This window comes from Malaya genurostris, chromosome 1 (genome assembly GCF_030247185.1).
Source record: "Malaya genurostris strain Urasoe2022 chromosome 1, Malgen_1.1, whole genome shotgun sequence".
Classification (NCBI taxonomy): Eukaryota; Metazoa; Arthropoda; class Insecta; order Diptera; family Culicidae; genus Malaya; species Malaya genurostris.
Window position 1 is genome coordinate 114,877,743 of NC_080570.1, and position 14,018 is coordinate 114,891,760.

General features: G+C 36.1%; 1 protein-coding gene across 1 annotated transcript; it reads left to right on the forward strand.

Annotated features, from left to right (window-relative positions):
* On the forward strand, positions 1-12,766 carry LOC131440387 (proton-coupled amino acid transporter-like protein CG1139). Its single transcript, XM_058611649.1, has 5 exons — positions 1-119; positions 10,603-11,226; positions 11,283-11,734; positions 11,800-11,972; positions 12,485-12,766. The coding sequence occupies exons 2-5, from the start codon at positions 10,603-10,605 to the stop codon at positions 12,727-12,729; spliced, it is 1,494 nt and encodes a 497-aa protein (XP_058467632.1). The 5' UTR covers positions 1-119; the 3' UTR covers positions 12,730-12,766.
* Positions 12,767-14,018: the final 1,252 nt, after the last annotated feature.

Sequence of the window (14,018 nt, forward strand, 5' to 3'; positions counted from 1 at the left end):
ACTTGACCGAGTGACCACCTTACATATCCAACTCTCTCGGGAACTCGTCAGTTTGCGGTCCGGAGTTACCAGCAGCGGTTGGCGGTTACGATTTCTCCTCGATCAACAAGTAAAACGCGGTGAGACAAATTACTATTGTGTTACTTCTGCACATTCCTTTCGTTTGATTTGCTAGTACTAAATTAGGTGGTAATTTGTGAAACATGACATTGAACCGTCGATAATGCGTATGAAAAATGAATCATCGTTACCAGAATTCGTTCTTAGTAGCAGTTACACGCACCGTAGATGCAATTTTGTTCTTAGCATAATCTGTGGAGGCATCTGTCGTGAATGAGGATCTTCGAATCAAGCTATGACCATAGAGAGAAGTTCCGAGGATTTCCGTCGTGAAGTCTCCCATTTTCAATCAACATCAGATTTTATTTATCAATTGTTGACGGTTGACCGTTCGATCGTTTTTACGCAATTTTGAACTAAACGTAGTGCAACAGTTCTTAAATTACTTCTCGAAGTCGTTTGTCCCCCGACGCACACGAACTTCTCAAAGGAAAATTGATAAAAATAGACAACTCAACAACCGAGGAGTAACAAAAATGCGGAGAAAAAAGTTTGGTGCCATTTCCCATAGTATAGTGACGAGTTTTGTGTTGTACCTGTTGTTACTCTAAAGATCCGATGGCGAATTTTACAGAACTTCATGAACAACAACAACAACAGTTTGTAATTTAATACGGGATATTGAAAAAAAATTGTTCATTTTTATCATTGTAATTTTGTGATCGACAATTAACGGTATAATATCAAGTCAAAGATTAGTTAATTGCTAATTGATCATTTATTTTTGGGTAAACCAAAGATACATAGACGCAAAATAGTTCCACTACACTACAATGTTTACTAAATTTTAACTGTTTCTCTACCGGCGAGTGTCATTGTCAACAATTAACGTCGTATGTCGCGTCGGCACGGTTTACGATCCTAAAATGTTACGTAGCTCATTGTGATTGTTCGTATGCACGATTGACGAATGTTGGAGTCGAAAATACGTTTCAGGGTCATTAACATTTCTAGGCAAATAATGTTACTGAGCCAATACATTAATTTCTGCAAATCCATAATTAATCGATTTACGTAAGAAAATGACCGAAATATTTATGACTTAGAAAAAAAAAACAAAATGTTAGATGAAAAATCAAACAGTTGATTATATAAACAAGTGCATATTCATGAGCTCAGCATCGTACTGAGCGGCAGGGGAATTATCGGCAAATAAGTTTTGCACAATGTAAAGTAAATCCACTTGTTTTCAAATAAAATGGACAAGCGATGGATGAAAATAAAAAAATATATCATTTTGTGAAAATGTCGTTGAAATCGTTCCGAAACGAAAAAGTTAACGAAAAATTTCAAACTAACAGAATAAATCTAATACATATTCCAGAACGAATCACATCGACTTCAAAAACACGATCCAACTGTTCAATAGCTATTACCAGAACAAATTCCGGTGTGGAAACTCGCGTGTCGCGGTGCTGGAAACCCCCTAGAAACAAAGTACACAGTATCACATGATCCATTTGCTGATTCTAAGGAAGCACGGTATACTAATTGGCACTTATATTTGATTATCCAGTATAGATAGACGAAGCTCAAATGATGATAAAATTACAAATAGTGCCGACTTGATCCCCTTAGAATGAAATCAGTCTTCTGAACAGCTGCGCCATCATACGTTAGCGCATTCAACATAATATGTCAAATGTATCACTTGCTCTACAGAGTTGAGAACTGAGTGGCCAGCGTACGACTCTGTTTCCAAAATTGATTCTTTTTCCTAAATCTTTAACCAGACCAATTTTAAACCACTTATTAATACTTATTAACGAAAAACTCTTGCTGTCGGTTTTCAGAATCTATTCACGAGCAAATTTGAATGAAATTTTGTCGTTAATACGACTTACTTTACTATGGGGTGCCTTTTCAAAATTTACTCTCTGAGAGAGTGATAAGTTTTTGATCGTGAATATCTCTTGTTGTATCTAACGAATCAACATAATTTTTGCTACATGCCATCGGAAATATGATCACAATTTTATGATAAAAATTTCAGTTGTATGACATAATCTCAAACAAATCAGAATTAAACTTTTCTGAAATGTTTGGTATAAATGAGTATCAAAGAGGTTAATTTATAAGGCGCGTTTGCCTTTCTCGTATTTTTAAAGCTCGTAGCTCAGTGAACTGTGAAAGGATTTATATAATCTAACTAGCAATAGAATCGAAATTTTTCAACTTAAACGTGTATAGCAAAAGCATTGAAGTATTTCAATAGTACACTATTGAAAAACCTGTCTCGTTTGACCCATGTCAACATCAGCCAATCAGAACGCGTTCTGAGGAATAGAACAAAATATCTGCTGCTGTGCAACAAATCGTTCGATAAAAATGTTCCGAACAGTTTTGAATATCGTAGTGAGTTCCACAATTTGGCCCTTCTGAAAGGCAGGAATGAATATCGTACAGCATCCTGATAGTTTCTTTCAATGAAATGCAAAACCAAAATCAAATAATCGAGATTAAAAATTCTATATGCTGCTATTTGTATAGCCGCTAGGACCGCCCATCAGTGAAAAAGTTACAAACGAAATCACGTAAAAAGAATCCTCTTAACAAAAATTGGATCAGTTAGGATTCTATCGCCACTGCAAGCAGATGTATTGTATGTCGTTAGCAAAGCTAGTTTCGCTTCCGACAAGAGCGATTACGTCAGAGCTGCCAGTTGTTTGCATTGGTGAAAAAACAACGGAAAGAGGAGAACGGTGGAGAGCATCACACAAAATCAGCCGTTCTAATGGCTCTAAAAGTTTTCTAAAGAACTATAAGGATTTCTTTTTCGCAAATTGAGGGTAAATATCCTCAGTTTAGTGCAAATCTAGAACAGTTTGATTAGATTTGTGCACTTTTCGCTGTGTGAAATTCACAGTAATCGAGATCAAGTGAAGCCTTCTTTGTTTTTGCGAAAAAATGTGAAAAAGGGGAATGCTTGCATAATTCATACAATTGATCAACTAATTGATATTCGGAAGCGTTAAGGAACATGTCAGTTGTTTTCGTATTCACGACATCCAGTTATGTCTCTGACATTACCCACCCGCCTTTTTAAAAAACAAATTTATACCACACTTGGATTTTTTCTTAAATTGAATGGGATTTTCTGAAACTACAATTAGCATTCCTAGTATGCAATATGTGCTCATAATATGCATGCATGGAAAAATCCAGAGTATTTTAAAAAATCGTAATATATATAAAATCCATAACATTAGAAAAATGTGCAAGAAAGTTTGTACTTTAAAATGATCATTATTAATCACGAACCATTCGAATCTTCGTCAAATGTATAAGAATAGATCAATCACACGATCTTCTAACATTGATTCTTAATCATCATTAAACGTGGAAACCCCTGAAATGAATCAGCTCTCATTGTTATACATATAAAATATCAAAATAAAATTTTATCAAATTTTGTTTTGATCTACTGATCGGGAACATATGCATAAAAACCTATTATATGTTTCTCATATCATTTCGCCATGACACAAGCGAAATAAGCTTTCGATAATATCTTTCAGAATTTCGAAATTCCTGAGAAGTACCATTAGTCTGTTTATGTTGGTGATGAGAGGTTCTAGATTCGCATAAATCATCTCGGAACGAAAGAATTATTGTACGTGCGCTTGTACGGACAAATTGATTCGAATTGGATGCATAATGTCTTCCCTGATCAAAATCATACTGCACTTGATGATCGAGGTCGTTCAAAACTTCGACAAAATCATTGCCTCTCGAACGGCGCATAAAAATCCACAGAAGGCTCATTTGCAGCTGAGTACAGAATCCATATTTCACGGCGTTAACGAACCACATAGAGTCGATTCAATATTAATGCAAATGCGAAATGCAAAATATCTTATGTATACGAAATTGTTGTCTCTGTTAGAGAAAGCGATGAGAACGACTTGGTAAACAAGGATTGTATAATTTACATTGTTCGCTATTAATGATGTTCCTACTACCAACTATCTCAAACATACCTACATGTTTATCTACTCGAATCGATGCGACCTGACCACTGTTTGAAAATTTTATTTTCTGTATTTTGAATTCGCACTCCTATATAGCAAACAAAGACGTAGTCCTACGTCAAAATGGGCGATCTACTTACAATTACATTTGTAGTTTCGGGAATGGCAATCTCTCTCGAAGAGCAAATTTTTTGTGAAAGAGGAACCACATATAACAGATATACAGGCTCACATATGAACTGTGAGTAAAATTTGCTCAATTAGTGTGGCGAACACTTGCAGATGTCACTACGATCGACACAAGGTGTGCCAAACAATTGCAGATGTCACTACGATCGACACGAAGTGCCACCACGATTTGGGTGTTGCTTTCACTGAGCAATAATTTTGGGTGCAACATTCACTTCACGCAAGATTTTTGTTTTGCTGTTGGCAAAAGTGACAGGTTTATTTTTGTGTTATTCCGATTGAATTCTCGTGTGATTTATGCGACATGGAAATAAAGTTGTCTTTAACACTTAGGGAAATCGTGTGATCAGTGTTAAAATTGTTGTAGTTAGAATAGAATATTTCTATAACAGGCAGGAGGATTTTGTTATCGTTCCGGGACGTAGTGGAACGTTTTCAAAGATCGCGGCGAACAGTCAAGTAGGTGGCAGTAGTGTTTCCAACGTATAGCAAATTTTAAATTTACACAGGATTTTGAAAAAAAAATTGTTCGAGCCTGTATATCTGTTATCTGTGAAGGAACCTTCTCAATAAGTAAATTAATCACAAAAGTTTTTTGGTTTGAGGAAATCTAATTACAAAAATGCTCTTTAAAATGCTCTAAGACTTTTTGAGTTATGTAAACTAACTGTACAACTAACTTTCACCAATTCTAAAATGTTTTCAGAATTAAGAATCTGAGCAGATTGGTTAAAGTGGCTCAAATGGCACGTGGAGTTTTGTGCCTTACCGTGGCTACTCATCATTTTCCTGATGGGAAAGTACGGAGAACTGAACAAAACAAAAAGAAACAATTCCTTCTGCTTCCCTGAAAAGATGCTGAACGGTCTACAGGAGCCAAAATGCACATTTAATGAAACTTTCAAATCCCAGGAGAAGAATTTCTGCACCCCAAAAAACCAGGTTAATAAAGAAAAGATTAATTCACTCCAAGATGAACGATGAGCCCCTCTGACTATAACTCCTTACCAAATTGGATGGCAAACAATACAATATCCATCAATTTAAGATCTCTATACCCAGATTGAACCATGTATGGAGAACCAAAAAATTCGTAATTGCGTCAATGCAGGACAGTTACTTATCAGATGATATTAAGTACCGTAATCGCATTCATACAAACCACACGAATAATATTCAACACGCTACTGCTATAATGCTTGGAAAAAAAGAAAGTAGACACTTTAACATTTTCATATTCAAATCTGGTGAAAAATCTTTTGTCTAAGTGCAAGTTGGCAAACTTCGGCATCAGCCCATTGATTTCCAGTAATACCAAAATACCTATAAAAAGTGAACAGTATTTAAAATGCAGATGTCTTCGATTTGAGTTCGACATGCGATTACTAGATTCGACCGTGAATCATTCGTACTAAGTGCCTGAGAAACTGTTTGACTGTAGGAACAAAAATAAATTCGTTTACCACAGATTCTCTGCTGAAGTGTCAATTGTACCCCACACATAATCGCGAAGATATTTGCTTAGAACACAGTACAGTATCCACCAAGTAAATGAGACTGATCTAGTATCATTTCACGACAGTAAACACCAGCAGAAGCACGACAATTTAACAGAGAAACGTCATGAAATATAATTATATACGGTCGTCGCTGAATGGCGGTTCTGTAATCTAAATGGCTATAGCGTTGCACTTTCGTGTGAATAAATAATCATTATTACGGTGGTATATCGGATTTATGTAACAGTACAATACTAATCTTAAATTTAATTTAATTTAAGGTAGCGCCTCGCCATGGTCAGGTGAAGTTCGCTGTCTATCCCGGGGTTTCATGCACTTTACCCAAAATTGCGAGAGAACGGAGAAGAAAACGGAAATTCCAAGAACATACGATTCTAGATAATTAGTTTTCCTATCGATTTGTATATAAATTGCCTAATAAACATTTTTATCGAAAAATTTCGTGCGAGTTGTGAAAATAAATGAGTTTATCCTTCGCATACTCACATTGTCAACACAAGAAAACTAAACTTGCACGAAATCTCGCGAAAGAAATGCTTTCTAACTGATATTTTTCGCTAAATACATAGTAAAATCATTTATCTACAATCGTATGTTTTTTGAATTTTCGTGAATCGGGTTAGTATTGGAGAAATTTGCAATTTAGGGTGAAGTTTCGGCGACAAAGCAAGAGGAAGCATTTAGTTGTCTAGCGCTACCTTAAATAGTTTTCCTAGAAAAATGCGTAAGAAATTTATTTTTCAATAAACTAATCGTGCGACAAGTTTTTCCGAATTCCACCATGTTTGGCGCCCGAGGGGATCGCCTCACCTCACTACGGCACTGCTTCTACGATTATATCTCCCAAATCGGAATTGTCCTCCATTTGTCTTTCGAACTTAATCAAGGACTCAAGAGTAGTTTCTAAACTTGGTAAAGATTTTGCGATTCGATTTAAACGGTTTAGGGTTAAAAATTGAGCGGATGAAAAAGATCACTCATACATACATACGCAGAGACATTTCCTGATAGTCAGTTTTATAGCAATTTCATTGGTAAACCGAATTTGGCTAAATGGCCAATTTGAGATGAAACTAATCACATAAACATCAGAAAATTTCCGAAAGGCAAGTGAGTGATTGTCTTTGCTTACTTGCTCTTTCAAAAATTCCCCATCGCAAATGGAATGTTAATGGTTTTAGTCATTATTCTATATAAAAAGTTAAAGGGAAGCATTACCGATAGAACCCTAATATTCAAAACGAAAACTGTCTTTTGCATTTAGAACCTTTTCTGTCTTCAATTTGAGAATTAACTGCCAAAAAACATTAGATTGAAGCCAGATTTGGAATCTAGTATATCACCATGGAACTGATAATCGGGGTGGATTCAAAGATGACTTGACTTGGCAGGTTTACCAACACTTATTTAATGAGAAACCAATTCAAACAAAATTTCTTGGATGTTAAATTATAATGACAATTTATGAACTCTTTTTTCTGATTATGAATCTGAGAGCAACAATATTTTAACTTCTGTGCTGATTGATCAGAGTAATCTTTAACATCTGTACTGAATTAACATGGTGAAAATAGCATCAACACTCTACAGGTGGAGACATTACGTGCTGCTTGAGTTAATGAAAACATAACCAAACTTCCGTTGCAAAAAATTATTGGTGGTGCAGAGTACTAACCACAGTAATGATATTTATCGGCATAAGCCAACCAGTCACACAACAACAGCTTTGTTTGGAAATTCTCACGACCAGCACGATAGAGCACGTGTACTTTACGAGCTAGAACAAATCACGTGATTGATTCCAAGGGCTATCGAATACTTTAGATTTATCCCGCTATACACATGGGATTTTCTTCGTCAAAGCTTCAAACGTCCGTACTGTCGGATAGGCGCCTAATTAATTAAATATCGGAAAGACCCTCAATCTGTTGACTTTTATTTCTCATATGACACGAGTTTATCGCAACAAATGCAAAAAAATGTTACAATGTTGTTGCCTATGGAGTTAAGTTGATTTAAGAAACAGTATGCATTTCTTTAAAAAATATTTTTTAATTATTTCTATATTGGGACAAATGATTAGTTTAGCACTCCAGACCAAGGATCAAAGCTGGATTCATGAAAATAAAAGCGCTGCTGCTATAGTGTCCAATGAGAATGACGTTAGATATGAAAGTAATTTGTAAGTAGCTACACTCATTGTAGAGGAAGTATTGTTTTTGTGTAAAAAGGTCCAATAAACCAATTTTCGTATGTTAGAACGTTGACATAGAGAGATTTTTATAGTTTATGTAATAAGAATTGCTTACAAATCCATTGATTCAGATATCCCAAGTAACAATTCTAATGCCTTATGGTTTTGATTATAATTTATAGGAGCTTTGGATTTGATTGTTCAATCACTACTTGTTTTATAATAACTATGTTATAATAAGTGTCGCTTTTGACAAGTAATATCATAGTTTTTAAAGCTTCTATAAAACATTTTACCTAGATTAACAACTGGACTAAAAATAATTTGTACTAGAATAAAACCATGCAAACGCTCTTAATATTGCTTTAAATTTTTTTCTTTAAACCATTATTGTCAGTTAAATTCTTTAATAAATATAGTTGCGTGTGTGTATGCGTGTTCATTGAATGACAGTTTCACAGCAAATTTGAGGGTTCTAAAGTACATTCATGACACTCTTGTTGTGGGCTATTCGATTCATTGCTTCTTAGATTAAGTGTAATTTGCATAAAAGAAAATTTCATGGCTGTCATTATGATGTTCTTTGCCGTAGCCTTCATTGACATCAAATAAACTTCGAAATGCAAAAACGAGGAAGTATGATGGACTTTTATAATTCATGCCCAGAACGTATGCACAAATTTTATCGCCACGAGATAGTTTTATACAAAAAAGACGATGAATTACAGAAAATAATGTTTTACTTTCGCAAAAACCGTATTTATTTCAAGGCGATTAGTTATAATTCTTATTTTTATCCATACATGCACGATAAAAATAAAAGCGCATGAAGTTTTTACGTTTGGTAAAAGCCTCAAACTTGTAAATAAAATCCAATAAATTCTTACTGATTGCATTCAAAGCAGACATGACACACATATAGTGAAGAAAAATATTATCAAAACGACAGTTTATTCATAGCGAAATTCATTCCATCCAAATAAATTTAATGTTGATCGTAATGCTGGTTTCAAAATTTTCTTGAATTTGAAGTTTTAACGCAGATTTATTCTGATTCTTCACTTTTCTATATAAACCTTATAAAGAATGGTCCACTTGGCAGGAACATACTCTTATGGAGGTTATCCGTAGGCTTTCGTGGAGTTTAAAGTTTTAATGCAAGATTTATTATGTAGCATTGAAGATAGCTACAAGTATTTTTTAATATTAAAAATGTTACTTGGAATATCTTCAGTTTTTCAGGTTTCGGAAGACATTAAACGTAAATTTTTCTCTTAGAATATGTTTCTTATTCTCATGAATTTTGTATGTTTGGAAGTTCCAATAAAAAATATTTTACCTTGCAGTTTTCTTACTGATCCAAGGTTATATACAAGCCAAATTACAAGCTTTTACTTAACACATGGATCAATAAGTCCCGAGACTAACAATGGAAACAACATTTTTTTTGCAAATTTTTTTTTATTCATCAACATAATCACCTTTTAGGGTGATACAATGGTTCCAACGTTTTTCCTATTTTTCAATACCATGTTTATAATAACATTTATCTTTCGCTTCAAAATAAGCTTCAGTTTCAGCGATGACCTCCTCATTTGAGCCAAATCTTTTTCCCTGGAGCATTTTTTTAAGATCAGCAAAGAGCCAGTAGTTACTGGGGGCTAAATCTGGCGAGTATGAGGGGTGGGGTAGCAGATCAAAGCCCAATTCGTTCAATTTCCCCATTGTTTTCATCGACTTGTGGCAGGGTGCATTTTGTTCCATCGAAAGCAATCGCGGCACCCACTTGGAAAAAAACCTTTTTCATGCTCAAATTTTCATGAAGGATAGTAAATACACTTCCATATGATATCTGTGTCATCTCAGCAATCTCACGGAGCTTCACTTTACGATCTTTCATTATAATTTTTGTCACTTCACTCACATTTTCCAGTGTAACGGCTTCCACAGGTCTACCCGAGCGTTCCGTGTCATTTGTGTCGGTACGACCACGTTTAAACTCGGCGAACCACCGACAAATCGTTGCTTTTGATGGACAAGAGTCCGGATAACATTTTTCAATCAATTGTTTCGCTTGCACGGTGTTTTTACCCATTAAAAAACAATGTTTCATCAAAACACGAAACTCGGTTTTTTCCATTTTTTAAACAAACTACAAAACGACTTTACGCCAACCTCGATAACTTAGCTGTTTCTGGTCGGATCGACTTAAAATTTTGACCTGTTTCAAGCAAAGGTTAATACTCTAAAAAGTTTACTGGTTACTGGTTTACTACGAGCGCCATCTCTGCTTTAGTCTCGGGACTTATTGATCCATGTGTTATGTTGAAAACAAATTAAACTGATGTTATTAGGGGAGACCGGGGCTGGATGGCCAAGTTTTGCTGTCAAATTTCGTTAAAAAAGGGTAAACATTTCATGAATGTCCTGTTGCTAGAACGACGCAAAGCTTGTACTATGATAAGGAATTCACTGAGAAGAATTAAAGAATTCACTGAGAAGCAAATAAATGTCATGTTTATTATCACTTAAATATCTAAATGAGATCACCCATTTATTAAAATTCAAAATGAGCAACTGAAAACTTTATATGTTACTTTTTTTCTAGATGACAATAACCGTCTCGAGCGACGAACGTCATCAACATGGAATAAACGGGAACCTATCGGACGGGACCATCAACAATGGTTTCATACTAGAAGATTTGGGCAGTAAGAAACAAAATGGTGCCAATCATCATCATGGTACCCACCACGGGCACGACCATCACTACCACGTGCGTCATCATCACCTCCGAGAAAAACCCGACCACGACTACACCGATGATGTGATCACCACACATGGCGTTCAGCCGCACCACAAGACAACCTACCTGGAAACAATGACCCACCTCCTCAAAGGCAATATCGGCACGGGCTGTTATGCAATGGGTGATGCGTTCAAAAATGGAGGTTTGATTCTGGCCCCTATACTCACCTTGTTCCTTGGATTTATTTGCGTCCATTGTCAGCATGTTTTGTTGAATTGTGCCAATAAACTCCACCTTAATCAACAGACCAAAGGCCACCCGCCGGATTTTGCGGAAACCGTAGGACTCTCCTTCAAAGCAGGTCCTCCCAGGTTTAGAAATCTTGCTAAGCCGATGAAGATGGCGGTCAACATTTTCATCTGCGTGACACAACTAGGTTTTTGCTGTATATACTTTGTATTCATCAGTTCGAATTTCAAACAGGTTGGAGATAGTTGAGATAGTGTTAATGAATCCAGACCTAACCATTTCATTTCTAGATTTTTGATCGCTACGACCTGATTCTTGATGTGCATTATCATATGGCTATACTGCTGATCCCCATCATTCTAACTGCAATTATTACAAAGCTTAAATTTTTATCGTATTGTTCGATGATTGCAAACATATTCATGTCGCTTGGCATAGGAATCACCTTCTATTACGCCGGCCAGGATCTTCCATCGCTAACAGAACGTCGTTTCGTCGCCGACTGGGACCAGATGCCACTGTTTTTTGGTACAGCCATTTTTGCCTTCGAAGGAATCGCCTTGGTTCTTCCTCTCCAGAACGAAATGAAGCAGCCGCATGATTTCCGCAAAACCTTTGGCGTACTGAACATCGGTATGGTGTTTATTGTAACGCTTTTCACCAGCTTTGGCTTTGTAGGTTACCTCAAGTGGGGCGAGGACGTGGAAGGAACTATGACACTTAATCTCCCGGACGATGAGATGTAATGCGATCATAATTGTATTTCCATGCACTTTACTTATGATATTTCCTTCTTCGCATCTTCAGTTTGGCTGAAAGTGTCAAAGTTATGATCGCGCTAGGTGTGTTACTTGGATATGCGCTTCAATTTTTTGTGGCGATCGCAATTATGTGGCCATCGGTGCAGTGCCGCTTGAACATCACCCAACACAAAACATTAGCCGAGATGGGTTTCCGCGTAGGAATGGTGTTTGTTACGTGTAAGTTAAAAACGGTTCTAGTTGATGTAATACTCAACGAATGTCGAATAGACTGCTTCGTCATTGACTCAGCTACAAGACAACATTAATGAAACTAATGTCGTTTTCGCTTGATGGCAAACCCAACCTAGTTTCCACCCTAACTGTTGTAAAATCGTTTGTTTGAAGCTAGTTTCGAACCTAGTTTCAATATTGTTATAGTTTCGAACCCGGTTTTTATATCAGGTTCGTAAAAATCATCGTTGCTGAGTGCAAAATCGACACAGTTTTGTTAAAATACCCTGGATCAGTTTCAGTTTTCTCAAGCAAAAACGACATAAATAATCAATAATCGATACTATCGCCATAATAGATTGTGCGCTCCGCTCATGACGGAGCATTCTATTCAGGTCTTATAGGTTGGTTAAGCTTCACTTAATGCCTTCTACTGCACTTATGCAAACCTTTGAATCTATCATACAGTTTTAAACATTATATCAATTAAACTTATGTTATTATTCATATCGTTTCAGTCATCATTGCTGAATGCGTTCCAAAACTCAGTCTGTTCATCTCGTTAATCGGTGCGTTATGTTCAACTGCGTTGGCGCTAATATTTCCACCGATTATCGAATTGATCGTAGCGTACTCGGATGGAGAACGGAACCCAAGCGTGTTTCTACTGGCTAAAAACATTTTCATATTATTGTTGGCGCTGCTTGGATTCTTCACTGGGAGCTACGAAAGTTTGACAAAAATCATACAAGAGCTACTATGATTCTGTATATAAATCGTTAAGTCTTACTATTGTTAAAATTGTGTTGTATATTTTGTTATGAACAATAAAGATAGATCAAGATGGTTAATGTATATAAACCGTGAAGTTAGTCTGATATTCATTCTCAATTTGAGTTGCCAGACACTGATAAGTGAGGAGTTATTTCAATATGAAGAGAACAGCCGCCGAAAATCAACGTATTTTGTTGAAAGAGTATGGTGAGCATGCTCTAACTGAGCGAACGTGCCGGACCTGGTTTGCAGAGCTAATAAGTGACAGTTTTGATATGGAAAACGAACCACCAAACGAACGAGAGAAAAAATATAGAATGAAGAATTAGATGAAATTCAAGACCCATCAAGAGGGCCGGTCAGAATATTCATGGCTTGAATCGGTATATGGTGGAACCAGCTGTGTCTGGTGTATTATGTGCTACTTCAACCGAGCGAAAGGATCAAGGGAAAGGTCTACCAAAGACAATTGATACGTTTGAGCTGAGCAGCCGGAAACAATACTTAGAAACGCTCAAATTGGAAGTTCTGAGAAGGTATATCCTTTTCATGCACACGCACTTCTATAGCACTATCTTCCATATATACTGGAATGCTGTACTTAATGTTTTCCTGCTCCACATAGTGCACATTGTTATTGTCTTTTGCGAATTGAATTGCATCCAACAACGAATTGAATTGCATTGCATCAAGTTCTCGTATCGAAGATTTTGCACTGCCTAAAGTCAACAATAATTGTATTCTTTCGTATCGTCGGTAGGTTTTGTTCGTTTGGTTCACTCATTTCGAGATCGTTCTATTGTTCAATTTACACCCAAACCTCCTTTTACGAACCTTATATATGTATGTATGTATGCTTACACACTCACTCGTCTGCATATATGTGTAAATATTTATACATATAAATGGTCGCTTTTACTTCACCAATATTTATATGAATTAAGAAATACATATATACATATATAAGTTACGTAAATGGAGGTTTGGGTGTATAACCCTTATACGTTACCAATTCATTTCCATAAACATTCAATCGCAAACCCTAAAGAAATTGCTTTTAAACTGAAAATCATGGGGTACCGTGAATGAATTGTTTTCTATCAGCGATATTGGTTTTAGTCAATCGAATAATCATGTCGTTTTTTCAAACTTGTGTGCCGTTATCCATTAATACGAAAATTATGTACCGTAATGAAGTGGTAATCTATTTCCGATTCACAGAACTAATTTTCAACATGGGAGTTGCACATAAAGCTTGGGAACCACTGGGTTAAAGCA